The sequence below is a fragment of the Tenrec ecaudatus genome, chromosome 4 (genome assembly GCF_050624435.1).
Source record: "Tenrec ecaudatus isolate mTenEca1 chromosome 4, mTenEca1.hap1, whole genome shotgun sequence".
Classification (NCBI taxonomy): domain Eukaryota; kingdom Metazoa; phylum Chordata; class Mammalia; order Afrosoricida; family Tenrecidae; genus Tenrec; species Tenrec ecaudatus.
Window position 1 is genome coordinate 70629936 of NC_134533.1, and position 16155 is coordinate 70646090.

Consider the following 16155-nt stretch of genomic DNA (forward strand, 5'->3'; position numbering starts at 1 on the left):
CACAGATCTCACAGTATTTAGATTTCTGATAATCCAAGACTGATAATCAAAGCCATAATAGTTTTTAAGAGGGAACTTAACAAATTTGATTCTGTAGCTTCTATTGTTTTCCCCTCCTATGATAGAATTTTTGGAAATGAGCCCTGGCGACACAGTGGGTTACAATTTGGGCAGTAAGCCTCTTGAATCCAGAAGACAGCTGTGATATCAGAGGAGCAGCCAGCAAGCCGGGGTCCAGAGTGCAGAAGAGTAATGGACTTCACGACTCATGGAGCAAGCAAAGCTGAGTGCTTTTGAGCAGGGTGCTGGCTTGCAGAATGAGGTACACTCCACCAGGGAAGTTGGACTTGCTGACCCATGGAGGTGGAGTTGAGTGCCTTTGGGCTGAGGCTAACTGGAGTGGGTGTCTCTGGACACTTAATTCAGGTTGCGGGTTTGCTGACCCACAGCGCTTGAGCGGAATGCCTTTAGGGTTATGGTGATAGCTGAGTGGCATGCCCCTGTGGGCATTGATTAGCAGACCTGAAGGAACTTTGTAACATGTCCTCAATAAGCATCTCTCACAGGCATTACAACTTGCTAATTTCCTTAATAAATCCTGTAATCATAAATGTTGTGAGTTCTGTGTAGCCATTATAATAGATATCAGAATCCAGAGAGGTAAAACAGAGAACATTAATTAAGACAACACAATATGTAGTCTTCTAACAAAATTTACCAAAATTGTAATACATTTGTTTATATACCAGGCTTTCAATCTCTGCAATCTCCTTCAGACAAAGAAGGCATCCTTTCATTTTTCTATCCAAGGGCGCAGGACATTCAACAAATATTTGTTGAGCAAGTAGAGATAGATAGTTATATTCTTCAGAGAGGTAAGGTGACTTGTCCAAAGCCTCACAACTAGTGAGCTGAGTCGTCAGGATTCAAACCCAGGATTTTCAAACTACAGAGCCCATTCTTTTTTGCCTATAACCTCAAGAGCCCTGCTGACAGCAAAGGGATTGAGGTCGGGGAAGGTCTCTGTGCCATTGTTCCTGCCAAATTAGAAGAAACCTTTCCAAGGTTTACAAACCTTCAACTTCTTTCCAAAAGTGCTGGCCTTTTAAAATTTCTGACAAGGAAGCAACTCACCTCAGCTTAAAAACCAGGTCTTTGCTGTTGGCAAGTCTTTTATCTCTTCCAAATCACACCCAGGAAGCCTACTCTGTGTATGTGTGTGAATATATATATATATATATATATATATATATATATATATATATATGCACATGCATCTGTGTTGCTTCCCAATGACAGCTGTAGTGAAAATTGGTAGCAATGAAAAGGTTCTGTGAGAAGGAAACATGTCTTGGACAATTCTAGCACAGCAAAGATGGGCCAACCTGATGTTTCCAAGAATGTGAGGAACAATCTACTCCCACCCCGACTGATTTCCCAAATTCTAAGAGGTGACTCTCAGGAGAATAGGCCTGCACAGGCTGATCCCATAGCACTACAGATAGACACGGCAAGGTCACCAGGTGGGCTTGTTATTCCAAATAGAACCCCACCTTTACCTAACTCGCCACTGCTGCTCCCACATTCTCCTTACCTGGAGCATAACTGGGGCTATTGGTGGGGTAGAGGCTGGGATTGTAGGCAGGAGCTGCTGCCGGATAGGCTGTAGGATAACCTACAAAGAGATTAAAAAAAACCACACAAACATTTAGTTGGGCAAGAAGATAAAGTAGATTTAGGAGAAAATAATCCAAGTCTCAACCTTGGTATTCAGCTTCTTCATGGGTCAATTTAGAAAGCACATGTGACCACCTTGTAGCTTATAAGAAGACAACAACCAATCCACATTTCCACCATAATCTTTTTTTAAAAATCATTTTATTGGGGGCTCATATAATTATCATAATCCATACATCCATCCATTGTGTCAAGCACATATGTGCATTTGTTGCCATTATTCTCAAAACATTTGCTTCTACTTGAGCCCTTATTATCGGCTGCTCATTTTCCCCCTCCCTCCCCATTACCTCATGAACCCTTCATAGTTCATAAATTATTATTATTTTGTCATATGCTATACTGTCGGACATCTCCCCCCACCCTCTTCTCTGCTGTCCATCCCCCAAGGAGGAGGCCATATGCAGATTCTTATAATCAGTTCCCCCTTTCTACCCCACATTCCCTGCACCCTCCAGGCATCACCACTCTCACCACTGGTCCTGAAGGAGTCATCTGTCCTGGATTCCCTGTGTTTCCAGTTGCTATCTGTACCAATGTACATCTTCTGGTCTAGCCAGATTTGTAAAGTAACATTGGGATCATGATAGTGGGGCGGGGGGGAGGAGCATTTAAGAACTAGAGGAAAGTTATATGTTTCATCATTGCTACACTGCACCCTGACTGGCTCATCTCCCCACAACCCTTCAGTAAGGGGATATCCGGTTGCCTACCGATGGGTTTTGAGTTTCCACTCTGCAATCACCCACATTTACAATGATATGATTTTTTGTTCTTTGATGCTAGATATCTGAGCCCTTCAACAGGCTGGTATGTTTCTTCCATGTGGGATTTATGGTTTCTGAACTAGATGGCCACTTGTTTATCTTCAAGCTTTTAAGACCCCAGACGCTCTATCTTTTGATAGCCGGGCACCATCAGCTTTCTTCACTACATTTGCTTATGCACATGTTTGTCTTCAGTGATTATATCAGGAAGGTGGGCACCCACTAATATGATTTTTAGTTCTTTGATGTCTGATAACTGGTCCCTTCTATAACTCGTGGTCAGACAGGCTAGTGTGCTTCTTCCATGTGGGCTTTGATGCTTCTCAGCTAGGTGGCCACTTGCTTATCTTCAAGCCTTTAAGACCCCAGATGCTATATTTTTTAATAGCTGGCACCATCATCTTTCTTCACCACATTTGCTTATGCACATATTTTTCTTCAGCAATCATGTCGGGAAGGTGTGCATCCTGGAATGCCAATTTAATAGAACAACATGTTCTTTCTTTCTTTTTTTTACATTTTATTAGGGGCTCATACCACTCTTATCTCAATCCACACATATACATACATCAATTGTATAAAGCACATCCGTACATTCTTTGCCCTAATCACTCTCAAAGCATTTGCTCTCTACTTAAGCCCTCTGCATCAGGTCCTCTTTTTTTTCCCCTCCCTCCCTGCTGCCCCCTCCCTCATGAGCCCCTGATAATCCACAGATTGTTATTTTGTCATATCTTGCCCTATCCGGAGTCTCCCTTCCCCCCCTTCTCTGCCGTCCATCTCCCAGGGAGGAGGTCACATGTGGATCCTTTTAATCAGTTCCCCCTTTCCAACCCACTCACCCTCCACTACAATGTGTTCTTGCATTGAGTAAGTGCTTGAGTGGAGGCCCAATGTCCACCTGCTGCCTTAAAACTAAACCTATAAATATATGCACATAGATGTTTCCCCACATTCTTATATAAATATATTTACATATGTACATTCCAATCTTTAGACCTCTATAAATACCCTTTGTCACCTAGTTCTTCCCTCTATTTCCTTTTACTTTCCTCTTGTCCCATTATCATGCTCAGTCTTCATTTGGATTTCAGTAATTTCTCTTGGTTACATTGCCCTTGCTGAATCCCTACCAGGCCTCTGACAACCTTCTTTTTTTTTTTTTTATGGTGGTGAGAATTTTTTTCTTTTTCTTTTAATTTTAACAATTTATTGGGGCTCATACAATTCTTTTCACAGTTCATGCATATACATATACATACATCAATTGTATAAAGCACATCTGTACAGTCTTTGCCCTAATCATTTTTTTCTAGCCTCTGACAACCTTCTTGTCACTGATTTTGGATCACTTGTTGCTCCCCTGTTCCTGGGTTGGTCAGCACCAACTCCTTACCCCCGCCTCCCCCTCTCGCGTGTCCCCCTGGAACCATTGGTTCTGTTGTTTTCTCCTCCAGACTATTCATCCAGTCTATCTTATCTAAACAGATCTGTAGAGATAATAATATGCCCCAAATATGAAGCCACAGCAAGATAGGTGATGAGTGAGAACACAGCGATGACAACAATTACCCATAGAAGAATAAATTAATTTAAAGAAAAAAAATTTAAAAAGAAAGAAAACCCTGTAAATAGATCAAGGTCTGGTTCTTGATCTCTAGGCTGTCCGTCAGTCAGGTCCAGTGCTCTGGCCCCCAGTCTGTCCTTTGTCCTCCCTCGGGTGCTTCCTGCTCTGTTCTCACGGTGGCTCTGCCACACGCCTTTAGTGGTTTGCCTCGGTGTCACAGGGTCAGTCTGGGCCAGTCCCAACACTGAGTCTCCAGTGTTGTCCCCCTTAGCACCCTGGGCCAGCATGGGACGGCATGTCTCGTAGTGGGATCAGCCATATTGTCCACTCTGTCCATTGGCTGTTCAGAGGAGGGATATTGTCCTCCAGGCCTGGTGGGCCAGGATGTGCTCCACTCTCTCTTCCTCCCCCTTCACTTGCTCCCATTTACTCTAATCAGACATGCCCCTCTCCCCTAGCTGCAGCTTCAGTGCCGTCCTCTCAAGTAAATTCTTCTGGGGGGAGGGGCAGTTGTCCACGTAGCTGGTATGGGGGCCGAGCTCTCAGGCCCTTCCACTGGCTCCCCACTCCTTGCCAGCAATGCTGGATTTGCCTGGCACTGGCTTTAGATCTGGTCCCTCTTTCCCTCCCAATCTTCTGGTCTGGCAGCAGGGGCTCTGGATGGGTGAGTCCTTTCGGGTCGCCATTTCTTCCCAGTCCCATAATCTTTTTAAAGCAGTAGAAAAAATATGCCTAAATGCTCACTGACAAAAAATTCAGACAACATAGATGGTATATACGGTGACAAGTTTCACACTCTTGCTATACTGCTCAGAGGCTAACGCCATTACCAGTTTGACATCTATCCTTCAAGATAGTTTTCTATTTCTTTTGTAGGTAAGAGGGAGCTGCAAAAAATTAGTGGGAAAATTGAGTTAAAAGATAATGGAATTTTCCCATGGACTTTTGGAAGCCCTTTCATATATATATGTATCTGTGGTGTGCTGGTTGACTCGAGTATGGCAATGGGAAAGTACGTGGCTGAGGTTGGTAGCCCAGCTTTGCATAGTGTGATAGGTAGGTTTTGTGTAAGGTGACCAGATTTTAATATTGGTAAAGCTGGACACCAGCAGGACACCATTGATAAAACTCATATCCTGGCAAAATAGCCACATGACAGCCAAAAACCGTGTACCCTAGCTTGTCATGCATTCTTTCCAAAAATCGGGACTTTTTAAAAATGCTGCGAGACACGGGAAAAATTGTTAAAGCTCGGGACTGTCCCGCCAAAAGCGGGACATCTGGTCACCTTAGTTTTGTGTCAACTTGGCTGGGCCAACATTTTCAGTGGTTTGGCAGTTGAGGCCCGATAATAACCCATGATACGACCTAATACAATGGAATCTACTGTGAGCAGTGAAGCAGTTATAAGAAGATTAGGGTAGAGTGCCAACTCCCTTACTCAGGTCACAACTGTGATGCCATTAAAAGGAAGTTTCCAGGGCGGGGGGGAAGGGAAGGGGTAGTTCACTTCCTATATAAATGGATCCGGTGAAAACACTTGCTTGCTTTTTGCTGGGTTCTGGATCTTGCATCTGGCTCAAACTCTGGTACTTTGGACTTAAGTCAATAGCCTGCCATATGGCCTTTGGATCCTGGGATCCATCAGAAACTTCCCTTCGACCTGCCAACCTTGAATTCATCTGCCTCTGCAGCCAAAAGTCTGTCATGTTCCTGCCAATGTTGGGTTCATAAGCCTCTGGAGCTTCATAAGTCCCTGGAGTCAGGAGAAGCCTAGAGGTTCACACTGGATGCCATAAACTCGGACTCACCCACTTCCAAACCTGCGTGGCCATTTTCTTGATATAATTTCTATATCTATATCAATGTCACTGGTTTTGCTTCTCTAGAGAACCCAGCTTAGGACATACTGATAGCCAATTTCTGCAGTATAATTGTTCTCAGGAATGCCTATCTCAAGTTACCAATATCACTGAATGAGTAATTGGGAAGAGCAGCTCAAAATCAGCTCTAGAAAAACGACAATGAGCCAGCCCCAGGCCAATGCTCATGGAAGCAGCAGTCAAGAGATCAAAAGAAGTATTGCATTTGGGTAAATCTGCTGCACAAGACCTCGCCTCTTTAGAGTATTGAAAAGCAAGGATGTTACTTTGAGGACTAAGGTGCACCTGATCCAAGCTATAGTATTTTCGATACATACATTTTCTCATACACATCAGAAAGTTGTGCAATGAATAAGAAAGAGCAAAGATGAATCAATGCACTTAAACTGTAGTGCAGTACAGATGGAACTGGAAACACAGGGAATTCAGGACAGATGAGCCCCTCAGGACCAATGGTGATAGTGGCAATATCGGGAAGATGGAGCAAAGGAGGGGTAGAAAGGAGGAACCGATTACAAGGATCTACATATAACCTCCTCCTGGGGGGATGGACAACAGAAAAGTAGGTGAATGGTGAAGTTGGACAGTGTAAGACATGACAATATAATAATTTATAAATTATCAAGGGTTCATGAGGGGGGGTGGGGAAGGAGAGGAAAATGAGGAGCTGATACCAAAGGCTCAAGTAGAATGCAAATGTTTTGAGAATGATGATGGCAACAAGTGTACAAATGTGCTTGACACAATGGATGGATGTATGAATTGTGGTAAGAGTTGTACAAGCTCCCAATAAAACGATTTAATTAAAAAAATTGTAGTACCAGAAAATATTGTAAGTACTCTAGACTTCAATCTGTCTTGGAAGAAATACAACCAGAGTCTCCTTTGAGGCAAGGATGGCGAGATTTTATCTTACATCGTACTTTGGACATGTTATCAGGAGAGACCAGTCCCTAGAGAATGACACCCTGCTTGGTACAGTAGAGGAGCAGCAAAAAAGAGGAGGGCCCTCACAGAGAAGAAGGGACACAGGGGCTACCAGCAATGGGCTCAAGCATAGCGACATTTGTGCGGCTGGTGCAGGACCAGGCAGTGTCTGGTTCTCTGGTGCATACAGTCGCATTGAGGTTGTTTCACTATTATAAAAGCTATGAGAAGAGTCCGATCCTTTGGCTCCATCTCTCGTGGACTCTTCATCATTGTCATTACTCTGAAGTTAGTATGTATGGTGTAGATGAATATCACGGCCAACAGGAGGCAGGCTGTTGTGGATTTATATTGTGTAAACTTGGCTAAGCTGAAATTATGTTTCCTAAAATTCCTATACCTACAAAGTCTTGCGTTAATGAGTCTTAGCTATTAGGCATGAGATTTGAAAACAACATTGCAGTCATGTAATCTTTCTAATCAGAAAAACCTCAAGGATCTGTTGCTGCTAATGTTTGTTTCCCTGATCTACTGGTTAACCTTGTTGGTATGGAGAAGTGGCTGGACCCACAGCAGCTCCCAGTTTCTACTGGAACGTCTTCTTCCCAAGTCTTTTAATTTGAGGGCAGGTGCATGTTTAGTTCCATGATGGAGGGCACTGGCTCTTCTGGAAGACACCCATCATCAAAATTGGAGGCTTAGAGGTGGTGAGAGGCTGAAGGGAGTCTATCCTCAGGAGTTCTAATTGGACCTTGTTTTCCACGTTACCTTCCTATAAGCTCTGTACTTTATACATAGGCAGAAGTAGACATTCATCCACGCTGTATACTTCTGTTCCAATCCATCGCCAACATAACCTTCCCAGTGCCTGACAGAATGCATGGCACATAGCAAGGTGCTCAACTTAAGTTTGGTGAAGGACTGAGTGACTTAAAGAACAAATGAACAAATGAGGCAAAGTCTCTATCTTCAAGCAGCTCACGGACTAAGAAATGTGGAGCTAATGCAGCAATTATGGGATGTGGGCATCCCTGGTGGGCAGTCTCAACAATGCTGAGGTTGTTCCTTGGCTGCTAAGTCCCTGAATGCTCCCTCCCTGCCTTGTGCTAGGTGACACATCATTGGGCTGCCATGGCAGGTGATGGCATGAGGAGTCCAGGGGCAGGTAATTCAGTGCCTTTAGTATGTGGCAGGGAGATGTGGATGTTCTGCATGTCTTGCTTCTGAGAATAAAATCCAAAGGTTGTATACGCCCAGGTGCTGCAGTGGTCATACTTGTGGATCGGCTCCTGAGATCGCCCTGGATGTGCCCATCAGTGATGCTGTAACTACTGTGGCTCCTCTGGGAGAGCACTGGGGAGCTCTCATGAGGGAACAGCCATGGGTGAGGCCCTGGCAGCATCCACGGGCTGACCCTGCCCCTTAAACCATAGTGACAGCCATAGGTAACGTAGTCGATGAAGGGCCACTTCATTCCACAGAGCTTCAACACCTACCTGCCCTGGTGAGGACAAAGCCACAGACCACTGACACAATGAGGGCCAGCTGCACCTTCATCTTGGGGCTGGATCCTTCTGTTTGTTTAGGGCTGGGTTCTTGAGAGGAAATGCGAGCACCTTGGCTGCTGCCTGCCCCTGCCCTTAAAAGCTCCAGACGCTCTCAATATTTATTAAAGGAAGAAGAATTCTAGAAGTGAGATTTCTAGATCAAAGATGGCATTATATTTTTGGCATTATTTTTGAAGTCCAGCCATTTGACAAATATTTGAGTACCTACTAAGGCATTTTTCTGGGAACTACCTGTGGAGGAAAAAAAAAAATCCATGCCCTGTGGGATTTATACTCTAAGAAAGTCAAAGGAAAAGACAGTACATTTTAAGTATCAACAATACCTTAAGTATTCAACCCAGTGCCGCAAGGTGTGAATGCAATATCCCGGCGTGGAGTAGGGAACCAGTGGAGAGGTCTGGGAGGCTGGCCCCAGCACCATATATTAAGTGGATTCCTGCCCCTCCCCCAAAAAGAATTTGTTCCAAAGGACGACATTGACTCTGCAGCTATGGGAGATGGACATATCTGATCAGAGCACACGGGAGCAGATGAAGGGGCAGGAGGAGAGAGTGGAGCACAGCCTGGCCCACCAGGCCGTGAGGATGATGTTCCTGAGTAGAGCAGCCAGTCCACAGAGAGAACAACATGGCTGGCCCCACTATGAGACATGATGCCCCTCAGTGACTAAGGGCGATACAGGGGACAGCACCGGAGACACAGTGTGGGAATTGCACCTGACCTGATCCCACCACACCGAGGCAAATCACTGGGGGAGTGCAGCGGAACAGCAAGGGAATGGAGTGGCAAGGTCCCCAGGGAATGCTGAAAGTGGACTTTGGGGCCAGGGCATGGTGCCCCAACAGACTGGACTGGAAACCGCTCCGAAGGCCAGCAAACGACCCCTGAACTAACTACAAGCTTTTCTTTTGTGAAGTGTTTGGTTCTGTTCTTTGTCAGTGGTTTGTTTTTGTTGTTTTGTTGTCTGGTTGTATACTGTTGCTTTGTTTTCCTCTGTCTTGTTTTCGTGCATGTTAGTGTCTCCACAGGTCTGTCTGAATAGGACAGGCTGGATGAACTATCTGGAGGAAAAACAACAGGACCGACAGTTCCGGGGGGAATTGGGGTGGGGGGGGGTAAGGGGGGTAAGGAAGTGGTGTTGACAAACACAGGGACAAGGGAACAACATGGGACCCAAAATGGTAGAGAGGGGGGAGTGGCAGGCCTGGTGGGAAATGATCAAGGGTAAGGTTGCTTAGAGAAGAGGTATACTCTAGCCCAGGTGGTGACGAAGCATGGTAGTAGGGCAGGAGGAAAGTCAAGGGAGATGGAGGAAAGAGCTAGGAGTCAAAGGGCATTCATGGAGGTCTAGACAAAGACATGTACATGCAAATATATATAGGAGGATGGGGAAATAGATCTATGTGTCTATATTTATAGGTTAAGTATTAAGGTGGCAGAAGGACCTTGGGCGTCTATTCAAACACTCCCTCAATGCATGAATACTTTCTTTTATTAAATTGGAACTCTATGACGTTCACTCTCCCGACACAACGGCTGGAGCCAAAGTGGGTGAACAAGTAAATGTGGTGAAGAAAGCTGATTGTGCCTGGCTATCAAAAGAGATAGTGCCTGGGGTCTTAAAGGCTTGAAGATAAACAAGCGGCCATCTAGCTCAGAAGCAACAAAGTCCACATGGAAGAACACACCAGCCTGTGTGATCGAGTGGTCCCGAAGGGATCAGTTATCAGGCATCAAAGAACAAAAAATCATATCATTGACTGCACACCTCCATGATAGGATCACTGAAGACAAATGGGTGCATAAGCAAATGTGGTGAAGAAAGCTGATGGTGCCCAGCTATCAAAAGAGATAGTGTCTGGGGTCTTAAAGGCTTGAAGGTGAACAAGCGGCCATCTAGCTCAGAAGCAAAAAAGCCCACATGGAAGAAGCACACCGGCCAGTGCAATCACGAGGTGCCAAAGGGACCAGATATAAGGCATCATGCAAAAAATAAAAAAAGATATATGTGTATGTATGTATATATATGTGTGTATGTATGTATATATATGTGTGTGTGTATGTGTATATATATAAATATACATACCATATTGAATGAAGGGGGAAGTGCAGAATGGAGACCCAAGGCCCAAGTGCCGGCCAATGGAGATCCCCTCATAGAGGGGTTTAGGAGAGGGGATGGGTCAGTCAGGGTGCGAGGTAGTATCGATGAAGAACACAGCTTTCCCCCAGATCCTTGATGCTTCCTCCCCCCAGCTACCATGATCCGAATTCTACCTTGCAGGGCTGGATAGGACAGAGGCTGTACACTGGTACATATGAGGGCTGGAGGCACAGGGAATCCAGGGTGGATGATACCTTCAGGACCAGGGGTGTGAGGGGAGATAGTGCGAGAGTGGAGGGTGAGTGCGCTGGAAAGGGGGAACTGATTACAAGGATCCACATGTGACCTCCTCCCTGGGAGAGGGACGGCAGAGAAGTTGGGGAAGGGAGACTCTGGATAGGGCAAGATATGACAAAATAACGATGTATAAATTACCAAGGGCACATGAGGGAGGGGGTAGCGGGGAGGGAGGGGAAAAAAAAAAGAGGACCTGATGCAAAGGGCTTAAGTGGAGAGCAAATGCTTTGAGAATGATTGGGGCAGGGAATGTATGGATGTGCTTTATACAATTGATGTGTGTATATGTATGGATTGTGATAAGAGTGGTATGAGTCCCTAATAAAATATAAAAAAAGAAAAGAGGAAAAAAAAAAGAAAATGATTAGGGCAAAGAATGTACAGATGTGCTTTATACAATTGATGTATGTATATGTATGGACTGTGATAAGAGTTGTATGAGCCCCTAATAAATTGTTTAAAAAGAAAAAGAAAAAAAAAAGGAACTCAAACGGGCTTCCATTAACCCTCCTTAAGTATTCTAAAAAAAATACCTTAAGTATTACAAAAAAGAGAAATTAATTTGTATTCAGCCTCATCAGAAGATGAGGATTGCGGGCAGGAAAGTCAAGCCAAGTCATACTAAATAGGGTGATCAGGGGAAGACACCTGGAGAAGGTATGATTTGGGCAAAATACTTATAGTAAGAAATAATATAGTCAGCTAGTAAGAGAGTTAACATGCAGACAGCTAAAGGAAAACCATTTAGACTTAGACAACAGCACAAAAGCCCTAAATCAGTATACCAGATACCGCACATGGTCAAGGGAACAATAAAGAAGCCAGTGTGCCAGAGAGGAGCAAACAAGGGCAGTAATAGTAGAGAAATGCAGAGGAATAAATGGCTGGTTAGTTCATGTTGGGCCCTACAGGAGGATTGCGTAAGGGCTCTGAATTTTACTCTTGAGTAAAAATTACAGGCCATAACAAGGTTTTGAGCCAGAGAGTAACACGATCTGAGGTATGTTTGAAAAAGGTCACTCTGACTGCTGGGTTGAAAACAGACTTGGGAACAAGGAGAGAAGCATAAAGACCCAATTAGGAAGTGACTACAAACTCCTGGCGATAGATGAAAGGGAAGGATGAAAAGTCACATGCTAAAAGTCTGCACATTTTGCCACAGTGCTTTCTAGAAAGATTAACAATTCACACTTCCACTAGGAGTTTCCAAGTGACTCTCACCATTCCCTGCAGTTTTTAAGATTCTTTGGTGTTCTGACTGACAATGGAAAGCTAATTTTGAATGTCGAAGATTAAATCCCTAAATCTCTAAAAGCTTCTTTGGGATTTGTAAATATTGGAACTTTTAATAATGTATCCTTAGTAATATGTCTTTCCCTAAGCTCTTTTCAACTCCATTTCGCTTTACCTTCCTTCAGTTAGTTCCTGACTTCAGACCTGTGGTAGTAGCTAAAATGTTGCATCTTACTGGTAACTCAGAGGTCTGCCACTTCTCGAGAAGAAAGCCCCCGGTCAAGCTTGGAAGCAATGTGTTCCAGCCTCATGAAAGAAAGCATGCAGACACAGATAGATCGCCTCAGCCCTGCTTCTGGTTTGTTGGTTTTGTTTCAGACATCTTGTATTTTACAGGCAATCATAACATTTTCCTTACCAAAAAATAAATAAAAACTTCCTTCCATGTTTTCTAGTAGAATTGAGCTTGGTTCGCCTGAATTTTGCAGGCATCATACAAAGGCAACACTAGATCTAAGACTGAATGGGCTACTGGTCACACTTGCTGGTTGCCACTGAGTTGATTCCAACTCCTGGCAATCCCATGTGTGCAGAGTAGAACTGCTCCAGAGGGTTTTTGAGGCCATAACCTTTCAGAAGTTGAAGGTAGGCCTATCTTGTGAGATGCTTCAAGAAAGGTTTGAGCCACCAAACTTTTGGCCACTAGTCAAGTACATCAAGTGTCCCTTTGGGCTTCTGAGGCAGTAAATCTTTATGGGAGCAGAGAGCCTTTTAATTCTCCCACACAGAACATACAATTAGCCGTTGCTATTTTGTTACTATTACCTGCTCTAGTCTTCTTATAGCATACTGCAGACTCTCCAGATAGGTCTGCCCTACTCAGGTGAACAGAGTACAGGTTCTAGTCCCTCAAGGTTGCCTGGATCTGCTAAAGCCTATCAAGGGGTAAATGACATTGAGTTGACATTACATGCCAAGTTTATGTAACTCTTTCTTTACATAAAATTAATTTCACATCTGCTATTTCATTTAAGTCTCAAAATAACCCTAATCTTATTTCTCCCACCAATTTTGTACGTAAGGAAATACAAGGGGGTACCCACACCAAAGAAAAATAGAACAAAACTCCACTGGGCAGAGCCTTTCACATTTTCCAGCTAGGCAATCATTGAGCAACTCACTCTGAGTTAGTCTACCCAGTGGTGTCGCCTGGGAAGGTTAACCTTCTCTCTGGTCACAGTGAATTTTTTCCTAAAAGCAGTTTCACTCAAACCTCTTTTTTTGTGACAGCCAATTTAAGAGACCAGCGTGCGAATGTAAAATTTTGGCTTCCTGCTCAGGAAAAATGCTGCAGAAACTGGTGTGCTGTTGAGCACAGCTTACAAGGACAGTGCGATGGGAAAAACTCAAGTGTACGAATGGTTTTCACATTTCAAAATAGGTAAAATGTCAACTGATGACAAACCTTGTTCTGGATGTCCATCAACTTCTCCAATGAATGAAAATATTGGCAAAATGTGTGCACTTGTGCTTGAAGACTGACAATGGGTCATTGAAGAGATAGGGAAGTTATATGGACTATCTTGGAGCTCAGTTCAGTGATTTTAATAGAAGATTTGGGAATGAGAAGGGTCGCTGTGAAATCTGTGCCTTGGGTTCTGACTGACCAGGAAAAAGAGTGTCAAGTGGAAACATGCTGTGCTTTGAAAGAACAGTTCTGATGTGACCCAGACTATTTCCCAAGGTCATTACTGGTGAAGAGACATGGTGCTATTCTTATGACCCCGAAAGCAAACATCAATCAAGCCAGTGGAAAATGCCATCATCACCTCATCCCCAAAAAACTTGTCAAGTGAAATCAAAGATCAAGACTAATGCTCATTTGGTTTTGTTTGATGTGAGGGGGACAGTACATTTGGAGTCATTCCACCGGGTCAGACTGTTAATCCAGCTTTCTATTTAGAGGTTCTGAAAAGATTGAATAACAGTATGTGATAAAAAAGGCCAGATTTATGGCAGACAGGTTTTGCCCCCAGAACAATACACCTGCTCATATGGCCATCTCAGTATGCCAGTTTTTGGCAAAAAAAACAGCATGCCTCTCTTGCCCCACACACCTGAACCACCTGACCTTGCTCCATGAAACTTCTTTTTGTTTCAGCAAATGGAGTGGGACATGAAAGAATAGCAATTTCAAGACTTAGAAGAGGTGAAGAAAAAATGAGGGAAATTCTGTCAGCCATGCAAATAGAATGGAATCACAGAATTGACAAATGTATCAAGTGTAATGGAGTGTACTTTGAAGGTGATAAGGTTGTTTTGTAAAAAATTAAAATACACAGCTTGAAGACTCTGGATGGTGAAATGGCTTTTTTAAACTAAGGTTATTCAGCAAATCTGTGGTGTACATGGTACTAACATCCCAAACTGACAAACAATTGTAACTATGACAGAATGTATGTATCTCATATATGTATAAAAAGACATATTCAAGTACATATACAGGTGTATCTGTAGGCATATGTATATACACGCTTCTGTACTATATAAATATTTATAAATATAACAAAGTTACACAGACATACCCAAACAACTCACGGACTGGTTTACTGGGTTAAAAGGGTAAGGAGAATAGCCTCTGGGGAGAACACTGTCAAATGGCATAACATTTCATAAAGATACTGCTCTACACACCCTCGTTTGCAGAATAGTGTATGAATTCTTAAAAGCTTGAGAACAGTCATCAAAGATACATCAATAGGTCTCTTGATCCAGAGAAGAGATAAAGGAAATCAAGGGCTCAAAGAAGAAACTAGTCTAAAGGACTAACACCCTACATGAACAAAGGTCTCTTCTGGTCGGAGACCAAAAGAATTAGATGGTGTCACATTACCATTGCTGGTCATTCTGACCAGGGTTAAAATAGAAGTACCTGGATAGAATGGGAGAATGTGTAGAACAAAAGTCAACTCCTAGAATTGTCTAGATCTATTGGAATGATTTAGACTAGGTCAGTGTTTCCCAAAGTAGGTTATACTGCCCCTTGGTGAGTGCTGTAAAAGCAACATTTTATCCTAGATTATGGGCTACAGCACAAAAGTTTTTCAATGATGTGCGTACACATGCACACTAGTTTTGGGTTTTTTGGGTGGAAACAGAGAAAAGAGGCCAGTAAGTCAAATAAGTTTGGAAACCTAGGGACTAGACAAGCCCCTGAGAGAACCTCCTCAAAATAACCTTTGAACTTGTAACTGCAGCTATTTCTGCAGGTCACTGTTCATTAAATAGATTGGCTTATAAAGTAAATATATTCATGCTTCTTCAATAACAACTATATGAGACTGAATGGTCACTAAATCATTAGCAATCTGGTATTGTCTTTCTAGAAAACCCGTCTAACACAGTCACACAGAACAACCTTACCCAAGAGCAACAAAGGGGAAAAGGACCCCAAGATAGCATTGGCTTAAGGATGGAAAGAAGTCAAGAATGATACACACACACACACACACACACACACACACACACGCACGCACAACACACTAAAAAGAAAGAAAGGAAGGCAGGAAAACACCCAACACAAAAGGTATAAGAGGACATCACAGAGTCCATAGATGGAGGTAATAACCCTGAATATCAATGGCCTGAACTCAGGCATTAAAAGACTGAGGCTAGCAGACTGGCTTAGAAAACACAATTCATCATTCTGCTGCCCACAGGAGACACATCTCAAGACTACAGGCAAAAATAGGTTGAGAATCAAAGACTGGAGAAAGGCATACCAAGCAAACAGCAATTAAAAAAAAAAAAAGCAGGGGTTGCAATCCTAATCTCAGATAAAATTGACTTCAAAGTACAAACCAGAAAAAGAGATGAGGGACACTATAGAATGCTCAAGGGAATGGTAGACAAAGAACAACTAACCATTGTAAACATATATTCCCCAAATGAGGGACTCATGGAATATGTTAACCAAACACTCCAAAAGATGTAAAAAGAAATCACAGCCTCAACAATAATAGTGGATGACTTCAATACACTGCTCTCTGAGAAAGATATTTCACAGGAAAAG

General features: G+C 43.3%; 1 protein-coding gene across 2 annotated transcripts in view; it reads right to left on the bottom strand.

Annotated features, from left to right (window-relative positions):
• FAM168A (family with sequence similarity 168 member A) overlaps nt 1–16155 on the bottom strand; it is a 190438-nt gene that overhangs the window by 18376 nt on the left and 155907 nt on the right. For both annotated transcript variants that reach the window (XM_075546245.1, XM_075546247.1), the window contains exon 3: nt 1595–1675. In XM_075546245.1, the coding sequence (XP_075402360.1) occupies nt 1595–1675 (81 nt within the window). The remainder of the gene's footprint in view (nt 1–1594; nt 1676–16155) is intronic.